General features: G+C 34.3%; 2 protein-coding genes and 1 long non-coding RNA gene across 5 annotated transcripts; all 3 read right to left on the bottom strand.

Moving 5' to 3' along the window:
- Positions 1–996: 996 nt before the first annotated feature.
- LOC140834462 (pentatricopeptide repeat-containing protein At5g10690) lies at positions 997–8,107 on the bottom strand. 3 transcript variants are annotated; one of them, XM_073199349.1, is made up of 12 exons: positions 7,788–8,106; positions 7,282–7,464; positions 6,598–6,730; positions 6,279–6,376; positions 6,018–6,179; positions 5,855–5,953; positions 5,343–5,478; positions 4,910–5,142; positions 4,181–4,258; positions 2,724–2,792; positions 2,466–2,642; positions 997–1,283 (listed from the first exon to the last, which is right to left on the bottom strand). In XM_073199349.1, exons 1-12 carry the CDS (start codon positions 7,968–7,970, stop codon positions 1,056–1,058), a joined length of 1,779 nt encoding a protein of 592 aa, XP_073055450.1. In that variant the 5' UTR covers positions 7,971–8,106; the 3' UTR covers positions 997–1,055. The 3 variants fall into 3 exon arrangements, with proteins under 3 accessions (XP_073055450.1, XP_073055452.1, XP_073055451.1); XM_073199351.1 differs by lacking the exon at positions 997–1,283 and adding an exon at positions 3,839–3,882 and having other exon boundaries at positions 2,475–2,642; positions 7,788–8,107; XM_073199350.1 differs by lacking the exons at positions 997–1,283; positions 2,466–2,642; positions 2,724–2,792 and adding exons at positions 2,843–3,335; positions 3,839–3,882 and having other exon boundaries at positions 7,788–8,107.
- A 1,508-nt stretch (positions 8,108–9,615) lies between these two features.
- Positions 9,616–12,043, bottom strand: LOC140833508 (uncharacterized). The gene is made up of 2 exons (XR_012118495.1): positions 11,904–12,043; positions 9,616–9,931 (listed from the first exon to the last, which is right to left on the bottom strand). It is a non-coding gene; the product is annotated as an uncharacterized lncRNA (long non-coding RNA).
- A 609-nt stretch (positions 12,044–12,652) lies between these two features.
- On the bottom strand, positions 12,653–13,906 carry LOC140833507 (KID-containing protein 1). The gene is made up of 2 exons (XM_073197845.1): positions 13,609–13,906; positions 12,653–13,161 (listed from the first exon to the last, which is right to left on the bottom strand). Exons 1-2 carry the CDS (start codon positions 13,800–13,802, stop codon positions 12,843–12,845), a joined length of 513 nt encoding a protein of 170 aa, XP_073053946.1. The 5' UTR covers positions 13,803–13,906; the 3' UTR covers positions 12,653–12,842.
- Positions 13,907–18,488: the final 4,582 nt, after the last annotated feature.

Here is an 18,488-nt window from a genome sequence, read left to right as displayed (position 1 = left end):
AATGAAATTTAGCAATATTAACCAAATTCAAGGTTATTTTCAACTCAAAACTATCACAGCTATACTTAGACCATCACAAAAATGAGACAAGAAACCAGATTAGTCATATTTTGAGCTTAACAACAAAGGAAAAAAAGAAGTTCTTTTTCTCTTCAAAATTAAAAAGAAAATACTTCAGAAATCATACTTACAAATAAACACTGCTGCTACCAAGTTGCGTCATCAGAAATTTGCAGCCAAGTCTACCAAAAAAACCTGATATATCCATTGAGTTGTTGATTGAACTTGTACTTGCCAGTTATCCCATGAACCAATCACCACTCCAAAAACATTCAGCCTCAGAAAGCTGAAGATAATAATGGGATTTTGTGCTACATCTTCTACTGAATCTCTCTTTAGCAAGTAGCATTGTGACATTCGTGTGATGTATCTGAAATCTTAACATGTTTTGATATATAGAAATTGCATCCATTTTGCAATGTTATAGCTATGAGGTAACAAGCCTTATCATTGATATTTCCCAGAATTTCAGCAAAACACTGAGATTTCATTCCGATGAAAAGGAGTAATCCTTGTTTGGTAAGACATGAAGTAATCAGATGATTTACTAAAGCTCATTCAAAAATCTTCAGAGGTTTGTGGATTACACAGACTTGCAGAAAATTTGGTTGTATATCACATAAATAATCAAAACACGTATAAGATTATGAAAGCATCTGTCATATGGTTGGAGTCTCAAATATTACACATGGTATCTATGTATGTATTATGTGGAAAAAATATCCTTCCTGATTCGTTCGAGCAAGTTACAAGATAATACAATTTTAATGAGTGCATATTGAAGCAACATTCCCGTTTTGGTAGTAGAAAAAGCATTCTCAGTCTGGGCCCATATATCCTACAATCACCGTCTGCCCTTTTTCTTCCTTGGAAAATAATATATGACAATAGTTTTAATTAATTGAACAATCCAAAAGGCATGGCTAATTAAGCAGATAATAGAACCTATCTCAAGAATTTGCATTGCTTTCTGACAGCTAAAAAAATTCATCAGGTCACTTTGATGATGAAGTTTTGCTAAGCTTATTCAGATGTATATGTGTAAAAACTCCTACGGCACGTAAACTTGAGCCATAAGATAAACCATGAAAGTCACCATGTTTAACAATTATTATCATTTTGAGTCTCTTCTGTAGCATAAGATCAATGACATATCCAATAGATGTTGAACTTGTGACACATGGAGGTGGACTTCTCATGAGTGCTGAGAGAGGCGCATCTAGCTGCATAGAAAACCATCAATAGTAAATTATTATAATCATCCATGATGTCAAAAGGGAAGAAGGTAACATTCTCACAAGTCATGACTCATCCATTTCTAAATATAGTCAAAAGCTGTTGCGCTAACATGCAATAAATTTGCAATTACTGTAACCATGAATTGAGGTTTAAGACATCTAATAAATAATCGAAGTTTGCGGCTTTTCATATGAATAATTGAAGTTTACGACTTTTCTATATAAATATGATTTCGTTTCCAAAAGCTATACAAATTCGTAGGCAATGAGAGTTCTCCACTCCATGCAATTGCATCCAAATTGATCAACTTTTGGAACGAACAACATTTTTTCTCTAATCACGACTTAAATTCCATCTAGCAGACGGTAGCCACAAGTACGGATTTGTAACTACGGAAAAGAATCCTGATTCCTGAATCCTACCAATCAAAATGAACACTCACAAATTTAGAGTTTGGATCCATTTTATCAATGGATGTCTCAGAGAAATAGAGTTTAGCGTAAATCCATGTTTTCTATAGTTTTTTATGCTCTAATTGGAGCATATCTTTAAGATTTTTTCTGAGCATCATGCTACACTATTTGTCTATGCATTTTGTTTCGGTAAGGATATACATTTGAAATGTCTTCCCTCGATGCGATAATTTTCAATCAGCTGCACAGAATGTATTGTTACCTCCAGGCTCCAAATAAAATGTTCAGTTTCATCCATTTGGTCCCCATCAAATTTCGCAATAGGTACTCTATTAAACTAGATATTGACCTATTTGTTTCCAGGTCTTCTTTGTAACATTTTAAAGAGGAATCTCCATGCATTCTAATGACCTAGCTAAAAAATCCATTCTCACGACAAATCTACCAATCAGATTTAAAGAACCTGTTTCCGTATAGCAAATACTTCATAAATTTCAGTTCACAGCAATAGGACATCACTCCAATAACATTGATTCTCAGTCCACTTTTTCTTAATATCAAAACTATACTGAAGATGTCTTCATGAAGTTATGTATGAACCGTTCGTAAGAAGAAAAGAGAAGAAAGAGAAAAGATTAAGCTCTTGCTACTTGTATGCTAACTCTCCAATACCATTTTGGAGTGCATGAAAATTCATTTTTCCTCATTTAAAAAGGTGTAGAGGAGCAGTTATAGTAAATAAAATTAGCATACCTTATTGCAGTCTTCACGATGCAATATTCCCACGCAGCCTCCCCAGTCATCTATAATGGGTACAACAGAATCCTTGAAGAACCGCATAACCACTTTCTCCAATAGCAGTCCAGCTGGTAGTGGCTGAGCTTCTCTAAATGGCATCATGATACTCTCAATCATGCCACTGAGTGATACCTGGATTAGATGATAAATAGAAAATGAAACTCACTTGACTTCAAACTATGTGTGAAATCCATCAGCATCAATTTTAAATACCTGAGGAAGCACGATAGGACACAACATTGATGTGTTTAAACCCATCAATGCCTCAAGTCGTAGAGCAACCTGCAGTGTCGTGCAGGGAATCATATGCATATGCAAGGCAGATGGCAATAATAGAAAACATCGACATTCAACTGAGCAAGACAATTCTAAGTATTGAGTTGGTAAAAGATAAATATCAAATTGAGCAAATTTTAAATATTAATTCATTCCCTTCAAACTAGTGAAATTAGATTATCATATCTCCTTCAAGCTTTTAAAAGGAGGCTAGCAATCATTTTTACAATATACTGTAGTAGAAGGGACACTTTTTACATTAATTTACTAAGGTAGCATATACTCAGAGTAGATAAGAAACTTGATGAGAATAACAATCATTTTTACAATATTTTGTAACCGGTAGGACAACTCTTACATTGCAAATCACTAAATGTATAACCAGTGGAAATATTTGGAGAACTTCTCCAAGAATGTGCCAGAGTAGCAGAAAAAGTAGACAGCTGGGTTGGTCTACATAACCCTATTGCAAAATCTCCCATGTGAAGATTACCATGCACTCATTAGAAGTGGTAAATAGTTTGCGTAACTACGCAAAGAAGAAAAGTCCTACATTGCAAGTTAGAAGAGAGTTATTGCAAATAGAATTGCATTTACTATGCTATATGAACCAAGTAAACCTAGGAAGAAGCCATCCACCGTGGAAACGAGAGTAATGATGTGCATATGCAATCCAAGACCATAAACCTAATGGTTTCAGGTCAAGGCTGGTTCTGAGTCTCATCTTGAAAGCACTCAACAGCTTACTTGCAGCCAGTAAGTGGTGCCAGAGACAAGGATTTTCAAATTTCGAACCAGCTCTTTTGGTAGATATCAGAAATGTCCAAAGATATGCACTCTCATTTTGTTTCCTTCACTAGTTGGGATTAAGTGATGCTCGCTGTGAAGCAGGAAATGGGTAGATCGTACATGACTAGGTGCACAGCCAAGCACACTGGCTTGCTGCAAAATGCCAATCAAGAGGTGTAGTCTTAAAAATGCGAGCATGGGATGCATTTACACCTGTGACACTTGGGCCAAGGGGTATCTGAGGCTAAATATCAACAGTTTACCTGAATAGGGGAAGATCTTTGGGCATCCAATGTAACCACTTGATCTGCACAAGAAGATTAAGAGAAAAAGGTGCTACAGCAGAAGGGTAGGTTTAATGCTTAAAGGCTTTTACAGGCCAGAATTGGGCCATTAGCATGTATTTTAAGGTTAGCTTCTCAACAGACAAACTCTCAAGCCTCAATCACAAAAAATTAAGATGGGTAGGTCACATGGACTTCTTACAGGTTAAGCTAGGGGTTCTCCCATCAGCAATACAATTACAAACTAAAAAGCATGTTACTAAACAAGACTATATCAAAGTTATATTGGTCATAGGCCCCAGAAAGTGAGAAATAACATACCATGCCTTCTCTACTGTTCCATGATATATCCCTCCATTTCCGAGTAACTTTTCTCAATTTCTGCAAAGCCAATTCAACCTGCAGGAAAATCTCGGACTGAGTACAGTATGTGATTGGTGAAAAGACATATCAGCGTGTAACTGGTAATGTGAAGGTTAAAAATCAAAAAACGAAAGTCTAGAACAACTAACGAGACAAGATCTGTTAGAAACAACAAATAGTCAATTATATACTTACGATTTTCTGATATCTAGATGCATGAAACACAAGTAGTAAAACTAGAATAGAATTTCCAGATTACAATGACAACCATATTTTGGGCGTCAGATATGATTCTCATTGTTCAGCCGCATTGAAAAAGGTATCATTTTTAATATATCAAACACGAGAAGTAATAGTTATCAAAGTATAGACAATACAGTTCTATAAGTCAACACTGTTAACGAAAAAAGATCCATCCTCCACATTCTAGTGCAGTTGTTGCACTTGTTTATGATGATATATAAGGTCTGGAAGCTCTGGCTAAGAACAGAAAAATTTAATATTAATTACTACATGATGTTCTCTACATATTGACTTCAATTTGTCACATTTCTAGATAAAATCCAAATAATTTCCCTTCTCCAAAATGACTTGGAATATATATGTTGGGAACATCTACAAAGAATATTTTAGAGACACCGCAAGTGGGCAATTGACCCCATCACGTTGTATGCAAAAGAAATTTACCTGTCCTTCATTTAAGGCTGCCTCCATTAAAAGGTGGTCAGATTCTACTTGCAATACAGATGAGATTGTTCCCACTGAGTCAAACCACATGCGCTCATAGAGCCTTCTGACCATTTCATAATCTCCCTCAGCAGCAAATGCACGCATCATCGACATAAACAGATGAGGCTTCGGCCTTAAGATAGGTTTTGCCTTAGCTTGTTTTATCATCTCCCCGAAAACACAGAGAGCACCTGCTCATTGTACAAGGATTGACTGATAAGTTTCGGTCTGCCACAGACAAGTTGGAAGATAGATCATAACAAACACTTGATCCTGCTTGGCTAATAAAAAGCTGGATAAGGTATAATTTTTCTTATCTTCTTTGGGTAGAACAGATTCATCTGATGACTAGAAACAGAAGAAACGCTTACATAATCCAGAACGAGCATACCTTTAATTGACCCACAAGTTAACAATGCGTCCACAATAGTAGTGTAAGCAACACGATCGATGCGTAATTTGTTGCGTGATTTCATTTCTATCAAGATCTTTTCAATAGAATGCAGATCCTTTACCTGACCAAACCCCTACAAATACGACACTTTTGAGTATAATCACTGCAAGTGATTAATTAAACCAGAGGATAATTTTCAAAGAGCGAATGAGTAGAAGCCCTCATAATGGAGAGTGTGGACACTGTAGGTGGCAATCAAATAACCAAAAACGAAATATTGCTGTATCATTACAATATATCATGTGTTATGGGTCATATATGAAATAACCAGCAAATGATTGCAAATAACGAAATATTACACGACTTTAACAAATTATTTGCACTTGCAATGAACTAGAAATACCCATTCCATATCAACAAGAGCAATAGGGTAAAGACTGTCGGCTAAAAATTACCAAAAAGATAGAAAATTGGTTGTAATATAACTACGGGTGGCATGCACGACCGACCTGTAGTAATGTAGTGTAAGTGACAAGATCTGGGAAATCATTGTGGTGACAATCTTTCAGAGCTTTGTCCTGCAATAAATATCTGATATGTTTGAGAACCTGAAATTGATATCACCACAGTCATTATCGAAGCTTCAAACTGGCTTCAAAGAAGTGCAGATACCTTCATCTGTTCATAAAACTCTGTTGCCGCATCCAAGTTTCCAGCCTTGATGCACGCATAAATTAGATGATTATATGTGATTTTGTCGGGATTCAGACCTCTCCTCAATATTTGATCATGTACACCAATTGCTGCCTGAGGACAACCAACACTAATATATCCCTGCAAAGGAAAAATATTTGTCAACTTAAATGTATGGGTATCACCCTTGGAATCTTTGAACGTCAAGGGCATAAACAACAGTAGAAGATTCAGAACTACCTTTATCAATAAGTTGAAACTCAGAACAGATGGTTTTCCTCCTTCTTGAAGCACATGGCAGAACCTTGCAAGAAGACCATTTGCACGGCGGAGATCCCCTGCACTAGATCGTCGATGACAGAGAGGCAGTGTCAGCAAGCATGGAAATGAAACTGGAGACAACTGATAGTGAGAGATTATATGTAAAAAAAATTTATCCTGGCAAGATAGATATATTAGTTGTTCAAACTCAATAAAATGTCTAAATTAGAAAAGAGTTTCACAGATCTAACAGTGAATGATGTAAAGAGAACTCAAATTTTTGAGTGGAAATTATAACCTGATTCGATTAAAGCATTCAAGAGACCACAAATAAGAGCTTCAGACAACTGCGGATTACCAACAGCAGTGCCCAGTTCCACAGACTCAAGCAGTTGAAATGCTTCATCAATTCTCCTGGCATCACCCAATCCCTTCGTGAAAGAAAACCACAGTTATTCTCTAATACTAAAAATCTACTCCACCTCTTCAAAATAAGTGGAACATCTAAAACAAGATGGTTTTGACTATTATCATGAGTCCACAGTTCAACAATGTACCTGACTATATAAAAAGTGTGTTATATTAATCAGAGCTTTTTCAAGTGTTGTTTTATAGAAGAAATTGTTCTGAGTTTGGTTAGAATGGTGAAAAAAATAGTTCTTAAAAAAATTCAAAGAGAATCAAGAAAAAAACCTAGAAACTATATTTTCTGATATGTCCACCCAATTATAACACCTTTTTAGCAAAAGCACTTTTTAAACGAAAAATAGATGCTTGTACTCCACAAACTTTTGTGCCTAAATGCATTCCATGTTGGATGGTATAAGATTGAAAAAAAATACAGTTTTGTAAAATTGTAATTGAGAATGTAATTTGATTTTGGGGGTAGGAAATATTTTCGAAAAATGTTCCCAAAACACTACCTTAGTTCCAGAAAAATTCAACCGCTACATGATACATCGTGAAATGTGATTGAGAGTACCTTCACAAGTGTGCCATATGTGATAGCATCAACCCCACAGCCCTCCGGCTTCGACATTTCAGCAAACACTCCGAGAGCTGACTCAATGTCATGACAATGAACACATGCCTGCATCACGGCATTCATCACAATTGTGTTCAGCTTTCCATGTAGCTTTTTCGCAATCTCTACTTCCTCAAATATCTGAAACAAAAAGAAAGGTGATAAAACTAAGAATTGGAACAAACTTCATTAATGCTGCCTACAGTGTGTTATTATTGGATTGACAGTATGATGCGGAGAGTTCAATCACACAGCACGCGAGAATCTTCCTTGCTAATTGAACCTAGACTTAAACGTGTTTTTCAACTTGCAGATGCACCAGCTTAATCGCCGACCCATTGGAATTTCAGCAGACACGCATATCGTCGCAAATTTTCACAAACTTGGACCGATTCATCCAAAAGACAATGCCAAACCACCAGAAGCGAAAAGTAACGAGCAAGGGAAAAGGTGAATAACATTACCTGATCCAACTGCCGGCGGCGGGTGAGTTGCACGACGCGGGAGGTGAGCATCTTGAGATTGAGCTGGTCCGTGGGGGAGCGAGACAACTTGCTCGGATATTGTTTGCGTATATGCCTAGCTGTCATTCTGGTCGATGATGGAGGCAATCCATGGATAGCGGAGCTTTGCAGTAGTATAAGCATGTTTTACGGCAATGGAGACTCAAGATTCGGCCATTACTCCACTCTCGGAGGAGGAGCAAAGCTACTGTTGGAGATTTCCTTTTGCAGATAATGTAGCACAGTATAACCAACTTATCTCCGTATTTGTTACACTGAAATTTTTTTATGACAGAAATATATTTGACGTATTATTTTAATATAATATAATATAATATCACAAAATTATCTTATAATTTTTTACACTATGAAATATTAAAATAAAAATTCTACGTTTTATAAATTATTTTTCCTAAATTATTTTCTCAAAACACACATCACTCGAGAACGTGAATGTAATATTACCCGTGAAAAATATCAAATAGCAATTAACGAGCATAATTTTCAATTGATCACTCATATTGATTATAATTAAATAAAGATACTGAAAATGTAGCTCTTACCCGGTTGCTTCGATATTATATGTGAGAACAATGTCTTCAGTATGGTTTGGATGGACAAAATTCACACACATATGTGATTTTAAAAAAATTAGTGGACCTATGTGATTAAATTTAGGCTGATGATTTTGGTCATTAGATATGGAGTTGAAACTTATTTTTCACTGACACCAATTTCATTAAAAAAAAATGAATTGCCAATCTCATTCAAAATAAGTGATCCCATCAAGACTACCAGTACAAATGTCCAATTCTTCTTGTTTCCTGTTGAATCATTTTCAATTAAACAGGCAACTGCGTAATACAAAGCGATATGAGTTTTCCATAGATGATAGTTTTGTTTCTCTATATTTCATGGGTTTTGCTCAAACATCGATGGGTTTAAGAAAGACGAAAGAACACAACATAAGTCCCCCAAAATCAAACGCAAACCAAGAAATCTGAAGAAGAAAAAAACAAGAGTAGATTATATCTGGCTCCCAGCGACCGTGTGTCAAGGATTACCACCGCCACAGTTTCCGAAATTCACCGGATTCTGGTGTAGTCTGCGCTGATTTTCGCGGCGGTCGGGAACTTTCATTCGTGCTGCCGTGTGATTTTTAATTGTTTTTTTTTTAAAATCAAATCAAATTAATGTTCGATTATTTTTATTAAAAAATTAATTAAACTGTCCTTAAATTAAAAATTTTAATTTCTTCAAAATTCGGTCAAGTCGAATATTAACAATCATTTTAATTCAATTTGTTTTATTTGTTTCTTGATAGAAAAGTATGACAGATTTCTGTCTGGCAAAACTGAAAAATCAGTTAATTTTCAGAAAATTCTAAAAGTTCGTATTTTTATCATAAAAATAAATAAAAATATACTAAATTTTATTAACAATATGAATGATTACTTCATGCTGATCCATTTTAATTGAGTATCCACAATATATATTCTAAAAACCGATGAAGTATGTGTATTCATCATTTGTATATACTCTTCTCCCATGGCACGCACATTTCGTCATCTGTTTTGTTCAAGATTCAAGAATTTGCAGCACTCTCATTCCGAATCGAAATATTGGAAGGCGCTTCTGTGGATATGTTAATCTTGCTTCCTGTCGAGTGGTGCTCTTCCCCTTGCCTAATTCTCTAGCTCCAGATGTTTATGGATTTCCTGTTGTCACTACTGGAATACAAGAAAGTCGTCTTAGTCCCGGAAACATATTTAACACATCTTGTTGTATGTGCGCATGAATGAGGATGTAAAATTAAGATCATTCGACAAAGAGAGTTCTTGCAAACAATATGATATCTCGGAAATGCTTCGAATGTAGGAAATTAGAAACTCGGAATCTGAAGAGAGCTGTAAAAGAACTTAAATGACGAAATGTAAAGCTTGGAACAGAACTAAGTCCTCAATTTCGTTCCAAGAGTGACAGACTTGATCCCTCCTTGTCGAGTACATGCTCTGGTATATCAAATTCTTTTGGGCATTGGAACCCTTCTTCCACCAAGTTCAAATGATTTGATATTTCCATTCCGTGGCTTCGAGAAACCCCTCCTGCAAAAGAAGGTTTTCGGCAGTTATTACAATCGGAAAAAGATTACCTCGTTAAAAAGCATGCCCCAAAGGCAAAAGAATTGAGTGATCAAGAAATTTGCAACCCATCTCAAATGAAGTTCACTAAATTAAATGGAGATCAACAATCCAGAAAATTTCCAACCATTTGCATTCCATACCTGTAGACACCTCCATAAATTATGACAATCAATCTGGGGGAGTAAACCCATACACCTTGAATGAAATGGCTAGGACAAGAATGGCATATATTTGCATCCAATACATAACAGCTGTTGAACCAACTGTGTGCACTACATATATTTGCGACACATAACCTAACAACATGTTATGCGTAGATAGTGCGTGATATATGCTGAATTACAACAAATGGCTAAGCTGGATTTAGGCTTATCCAGCGTAGGTCACTATACCGGTAAACCCATGTGTATTTCATACCCAAAGAAGAAAGGTGTGTAGTGGATGGATATTAGGCAGTCCATCGAATAAGGTTCAGAGATTCACATAAAAATGCTCTTATTAAGCCACGAATATGTATTAATAGACATCCAATCCCAAATTTGTTGTTTCTTAGTTTAGATTATTTATTGAATGCAACTTCCCACTAGTGGCTTTCTATAAATATTTGCACCTGGCACTCCAGCATGAACATGTTACTATCAATTGTGTTCAGCAATTACCATCTACAAATAAGAGTAAGTATAATATCAAATCTTCATATTGGTAATATGAAGATGCGCTAAACAAGTAAAAGAATCGTGGGAATCAGATTGATGAAATCTCCTTTTGTTACCAAAATGAATTACAGCGTGTGCATATGGTCACACAGTGTTTTATTGCATATTTATTAAGTGCTTAAAAGTTCCCAATTCACAACCCACTCAAATACAATCAGTGGATCACGCCACACAACATATTAGACGAGCCTCTGAATGGTATAAACATGTTCAAGATTCAGGTTTAATTTCTAAAAAGTAAGTTCTGCAACTTCCAAAATATACTGAGCCATTCATTCATCACAATTTTTGAGCTGAACTGTGCCAATTAATAATTTTTTTTTTGAAAAAAAGAGAGAGATATTGAACGCTACATATGGCAATGTGGTTGCAAACAAACTTTTGAGATCCCCATACAATCATTAATCAATATATCACAAATGATTCAACTAATCACTAAAATTAAATCAAACCACGAATTTTCTATTATCATCCAAAACCAAGTAATCCTATCAAGACTACCAGTTCAATCAAATGCCCAATCCTTCTGAACCTGTTTCCTGTTAATGTACTTGAAACTAAACAGGCAGTTGCACAATACAAAGCGATGCATAGTTTTCTTCTAAGAATAGATTTTTTTCGTTATCATTTTCATGGGTTTTGATTAAACATCTGTTTGGGATGCAGCCAAAGTCCCACATTGGAAGATCTAGAGAAAGATCATGGGTTTATAAGATGGAATGATATCTCCATTGGTATGAGGTCTTTTGGGTGGTTCCAAAAGCAAAACCATGAGGGTTAAAACTCAAAGTGGACAATATCATACCAGTGTGGAGATATCCGGATTCTATTGATCCTAACAAGTAGTATCAGAGCCAAGTTTAGATCGAGCTGTGTGGGTGGAATCCTCGATACCTAAACGAATGAGGTTGAGGAGCTCTCGGTAAAAATTCTTGATTAAACTCTCGAGGTGGTTAATGCTCCCGATATTCATGTAAGGCGTGCGCTCCAACGCGGTGGTTAATGCTCACGGTATTCATGTAAGACCGTGCGCTCTAACACAATGAAGTAGAGTAACCAATGTGAGACTTTAGTTGCGTCCCAACAACATCAAAGAATTCAACAAAAAGAAAGAACCGACAAAGTTTCCTCTTAACTTAAAAAGCAAACCAAGAAAATGACAGCACCATAGAAATTTGAAAAAACGAGAAATATATATAAAGGATCACCGGTCTAACGTAGGTTAAATATGGCTTCCCCGCGGTTCCTTGTCGGGGTTTTCCACCGCCACGGTTCCCCAAATTCGGTGTCTGCCAGTGGAGTCTGCGGTGGTAGTGGTACACTCCGCGACTGAAAATTCCTTTCAAGCTGCCGTGTTAATATATAGATGATTTTTATATTAGAAAAAAACTAATATAGATGATTTACAATGAATCTGGAAAATGATTAATATAGATTATTTATAATCTAAATATATTTTTTAATTATCCGTATTTTTCAAATAATATAGTTATTAAACTAAATTTATTCTATTTTGACCCATAACAAAGAAAAATAAAATAATAACAAATTATTAGCAAAATGATTTCATATTGGAACTGAAAATAATAAACCTAACAAAATGATACATTATGTTTGGTCGGAAAATTTTGGATTTTAGAACGATTTCAAATATTTAAGTAGTAGATTTGAAATTGAAGGGAAAAAATTAACTTTCGAGCAAGATAAGAAATTTGTAATCTTTCATTGTAATTCTGAGTTAAATCGATATGATAGATTTGAAACTCAGACCTTCTATCCAAATACAACAAAAAAGACATCTAGCTTAATACCGATATATGTAAAGAAATCGTCCGATCCTTAAATGAAGTATAGCGTATGCCTGAAAAATGTGTAAAATTGTAGTGACCAAACAAATCGAATGAATCCATGCATGCACTTCTACAATCCAAAGCTCCTTAAAAAATATACCCATAAAATTCGACAAACAAAAAATTAATTAAAACATATATTAATAGCTTTTAGTTCGTCACATGTTCTAATACCATATATCCCATACCATGTATAATACTGCCTTATACTCATCAATTATACATCAAAATTCTTTTTTTTTTTTAATCTTGAAAAGGAAAATGTAATGGGACGAAAATTAAGAGACTATACTCTCTAGCACCATTTTATATTTTCCGCAAGCTGATCTCAAGATCAGAGCACTCTGCTTTGCTTCCTTCATCCTCCATGGCTCCGTTTTCAGCGTCAGCGTTGTCGTCTTCTTCGCGATCCTCGGAGGGGAAGGCAGGCATGGAGGATTGGTGTACAATGTTGTTGGATGGTTTCTTGGAGTATTTCCTAAATTTCTGCGAGATGTTGATCAGTCTTCTTTTCTTGTTGAAAGCATGTTCAGTTTTGGCCAGTTGTGTGGCTTCTTCAAGCCTTGCTTCTGCCAAGTTTGAATAAGATTTCGATCTCCCATCGTAATGAAGAGATAACCCCTTTCTGCAAAAACACACAAATTGATAAAATATTTACCAATTTGCATTACATTTAAATATGATGAGTATTAATTTACTTGGAGTGTTAAACATAATGTAATTTGATTACAGACAAATTTATATTTTTCAAAAAAAAAGAAGGAAAAACATATTTTTTTTATCCATTTAGAGATACAACATATGTTTCTCCATGCATGCTAAATTTGCACCGATCGAAAACTCATAGAACATTTCTTGCACGGCACTCGTCATGCATGCTTATTTTTTCACAGATTCATCGAGATTTTCCAATTAATAAATCTTTATCAGAGACCATCGGATGAAACCAGTGGTGGGTTTCAAACAATCTAATGGTCGGAATTTAGGGAAAGGAAAAAAAACAAAACCAAGAGTTTTGCCAAGAAACCAAAGAAGAAAACAAAAACCACAGATCAGGAGAGGAGCTGCTCACTTAATGGGCAGAGATGTTTCCAAAGAAGCCAAAGAATTCAGAGCTCCACCGCCGGAGATTCTGCTCTGAACCTCGTCGTGATCCTCGACATCATCATCACTCGGTATCCCAATTGACGAATCCTCTGAATCAGAATCCACTGCTACATATTTCTTCAAATTTCCATCGCCGCCGTGCGCCGCCGCCTCTGACATTGTGTGTTTACAGGGCAAAACTCCAAATCTCTCTATTTGATTTATTTTCTTCAAGTGAGATAGTTCTAATTTTCTTTATCACTCTATGGCAGCTCCAAGCCTCAACCGATCATATACATATTTTGTGTGAAAGAATGGAGAAAGGACTCCTATTTATGGAGTAAGCCAGTGGGGTTACTTAGAAAATATAATATATATATATATATATATATACATATTATCTTTCTTAAAGCCTTAGCCTCAAGTTTATGATTTGGATATTAAATAATTGTTTAAAACAATAAATATTTTTTTTATTTAATTTAGTTTGTTTTGCAAATGGCCAAATGGGCAAGATTACTAGGTACTTGTCCGGGGAAGAGGAAAAGCGGTAAGAAAGTTGAGTGACGGCGGAGATAACGGACGTTTGTACTTTTAATGGATCGGTTGGTTTTGTCACATTAGTCTAAATGAATTGGTTTTTTTTTGTACTCCATTACACAACATTTTTGTTCTCTTTTCTCTTTTGTTTGTTTTAGATTGAAACATTTAAAAATTATATATAAATGTTAGCTTATAATTTAGGGATTAAAAAAAAACTTGTATTCGTGTATAAGAATAACTAATACCAATGGTGATTTGTGAATCCAATTGTGAGCCAAATATTTTGGTCCATCCGCTTGTTTTTTCATTTTCTCTTCATCTAGTAAAACTTAATTCCATGGTAATTTTTGCGAGAAAAGGCTTGCTTCGAATCCGGTCAAATTTATTCTCAATCTTAACATCTGTTCAGTCGCCGTTCGACAACGTTTTTAAAATCACGACAATATTCAAAATGAAACAGATAATGATAAACGTATAACGGTCTTACGTAACGGAAAAAATTTGAATTTGAATTATTTATTAGTAGGCGCCACCAACATTTTTTAAAATAATCTTTTTCCGGTTTTATCGAGCTCACATTTTTTTTTATAAACTAATAAGTATGCCTTATTACCCTACTTGCATTGGCGGTCAATAAATTATAGCTAGTAGTTGTCAATGTGGTAAATGAGTTATCAAGGCAAAGGCTAATTTTTGTCGGGCTATGAATTTAACTCCGAGCCGGAGGCCAATACTTCCCTAGTCAATTTTTCTTAAATTAAAATTAGCAAAAAAGATGATTCGTGGTGTATTTTATATATAGAAATAACTAGGAAAAAAATATTTTATAAACAGATTCTTGAAGTTTTTGGGAAAATTGTTATTTTTTTTGTTTAAGTTGATTTAGTTTATATTTTAATGGTTAAGTAATATGTCACATGTATGGGCTCCGTTTGGTACGTGTGATAAGATAAGTAAATGATTAATAATTAGAATGATTAAAAATGAGATATATGGATTAATAGTATGGTGGGATAAATAAGATGGTGTTTGGTATGCTTTTAAAATGATGGTTATTTTTGTAAATTTTATTCTAATGACCAAAATACCCCAAATACTAATTAAATATATATTCTTAAAATAGTTGGATAGATAATTAAATATTTATAATTATAATTTACATTTATTAAAATTAATTTAAATATATTTATTAGAAATAAATTTGTAAATTTACATTTACTTTAATAATTAAAATAACAATAATATTTTGAATGTTAATGTTAAATAAAGTTTTAGTAATAATTACAGTATTATTGTTTTTTTTAAAATAATTATAAATATTCATAAATAATTTTATAGATAATTAAATATTTATAATTAATAATTAAAATAGTAATAATATTTTGAATATTAATTTTAATGTTAAATAAAGTTTAGTGATATTATAATATTATTGTTTTTTAAAATAATTATAAATATTCTTAAAATAATTAAATATTTATAATTATAATTTATGTTTATTAAATTAATTTAAATATATTTATTAAAAATATATTTGAAAATATTACGGTAATCATTAAACACAATAAATTAAAATTTAATAAATATTTATTTTAATAAGAGATAAGAGGATAAAAATGTAATTTGTGGTGTGTTGGTAACTTATCCCACTTAATTTGTTAGACTAATAATCAAATTATTAATCATAAAATAAGGTCTTAAATCGAGTCGAAATGATTATTAATATATCTTAAAATTCTAACCAAATTAGATAAGTATGTGATTATTCATCTATCCTTATTTAATCACATCAACCAAACACACTCATGATGTATTGATTGTATCTAGTATATAATATAATTAAAAATTGAGACATTTAATCAAGGCTGACTTTGAATATTTAAACTGGATTTTGGATGATTGGTTTTGTGAATAATATAATTAAAAATGTTATTTCGGAAGTTGTGTGAGTAACATAAATATTATGTTATACACTTATATTTAAATCGAGTAATTTAATCAATATACATGAAATATTTATATTCTTTAATTTCATATAGCAAAGAAGTAAAAAAAAACAAAGATAATATTTTAATTTTTTGGTTACACTGGGAATTTAACTCCAACATCAACCAATAAACTACATAAAAATATTTGTATGATTTAAATACTGTGATGCCTAAAACGCATTTCCAGCGTCAAACTATGTTGCAAATTGCTTGTTACCCTATTTGTATGATCTTAAAATGTGCTTCGCCACCTCCATAGTTACTCTTCTTCTCTCGTTTCGCCTCCTGAATAAGAAGGTAAATAAACTCTCCGCGACTGGTTTGCGCCAGTTGGGATCTCAAAAATGAACCAGCCCCTCCTCCATTAATCCCCATAATTGGAAATACGATTAGATATTTGTTTTGGTATTCAAAAGGGAAAATAATGTGTGTACCAAAGCATGTAACACGAGTTCTCAACCTTCAATTATATACCAAGAAAAACTTTAACATTTCTCTTAAATTACTGATAAAAACTAAATTGTCATCGCTAAACAGCCATTTAAATTTGTCATATGATCACCATTGGGTCAGTTTCTCATCTAGTTTATGAGATTGTGGTCTGATATAATGGTGTTTGACATTGATTGAAAACATTATGACGAAATTGTTTGGAGTACGTGACTATGTGATACACATCCCGATTGATTTATTTTTGGGGGTTTATCAGCCATCAGGTATATGATGTTAATCCATCATTAAGTTTGTGTGGATTCAAGTACTATCGGATGACAGATGTGATAAAAATCATCCCAAATAAGGTTGATGTGTGGAGGACTTAGGCTACGTTTGGTTGGAAGGATAGGATAAACTAATGATTAATACGTAAATGATAAAGAAAATGATTGTGGTAGGATTGTAATATATGGTGTAAAATAATATTAAGTTTGGTACGATTTTTAAGTGTAGGATAATTTTGAATTTTTTGATGAAGAGACGAAATTGCCCTTCTCCTTCGCGACGGCGATAGTGGCGGCGGCGGCAGGCGGCCGGTCGGAAACGGTCTCCTTCCTGCCGGAAAATTAGCGACGGCTTCTGAAAACCCGTCGCTAATAGCGGCAGTTTTTGAGAAACCGTCGCCGATCTTGTGAAACCGTCGCTAATTTGACATTTAGCGACGGTTTATTAGTGCATGAAACCGTCGCCGATCTTTTTTGAGAAACCGTCGCTAATTTGACATTTAGCGACGGTTTATAGAACAATCGTTGCTATTTGCGAAGGATTTTTACAAACCGTCGCTAAGCGATTTTCTTTAGAAGAAATAGACTCACCCACTTGCAATTTTTTTATTCACGGTAAGGGCTATTATGGTCATTTCTTTTTTCAGTCCACTCGGATAAAACTAATCCACCCTGAAAGCATGGATACATTTGTCCAGGTAAACAGTAGAAATTGTCCTACAATTACTCAATATCAAATTTATAAATGGAACCAAACATAAGATTATCTAACAATCTAAACTTAATCACACTTATCAAACTGGGCCTTAGATCGCATAGTATTGCATGAGTTTCTTAAACTACATATGTGAAAAAATCTAATCTGTCAGGAATTATATGACAGCATGCAGTAAGAGCAGGAGAACAGCAACAGAATGCTTTTTTTTTTCCAAATTATAGCCATTTATGCTAAGCGAACAGAACTCGTCAATTTTTACAGCACAGAAAGGACTTCAAGAAGTTATTTACTGGTTAGTCCATCTATTAATTGAAATGGTAACAACGCAATAAACAATTATTAGAGAGAGTGGTTGTGACAAATTGAGAACCTGAGATTGCTCTGATGCTTTCCTATCATTCTTAAAATCTCCCCTAGTAATACTGGCCCAATTTCGTTCCCCGAATTTTCGCACAGCAGAAGTAAGCTTTGCATCATCTTCTGAAGACCAACCCCTTCTTCTTTTCCGGGGTGGAAAATTTTTCTCAGTTGACCCATTTGGCCTTTTCTCACTACATGTTCCAGAAGACAATGGCTGCTTTTGTACAATAACAGGAATGCTAACATTTCTCCCCTGAATAGCACAAGTGAGAGGTGAACCATCTGAAGAAGCACTGTGTGCCTTGCTGTTCGGTATATTAATAGTCAACGGTGCAAATCATTTTGACCAGAAGCAATTAGCACCTGCAAAAGATAGTTATTCTCACATTTGTGGTGTTTGCTTTGGTTTACTGGGTATTTGGAGAGGCCAAAATCAGTTCGTCTTAGCTCCGTTTTATCCTAACATATCATATTGTATTGTTTCTTGTTGGGTTGAAAGTTGCAGGTTTGCCAGCCAGCTATAGAAGGTACGGTATCA

The sequence above is a fragment of the Primulina eburnea genome, chromosome 6 (genome assembly GCF_022965805.1).
Source record: "Primulina eburnea isolate SZY01 chromosome 6, ASM2296580v1, whole genome shotgun sequence".
Classification (NCBI taxonomy): domain Eukaryota; kingdom Viridiplantae; phylum Streptophyta; class Magnoliopsida; order Lamiales; family Gesneriaceae; genus Primulina; species Primulina eburnea.
The sequence above is the reverse complement of the archived record's forward strand: the minus strand, read 5'-3'. Positions and strand labels throughout refer to the sequence as shown.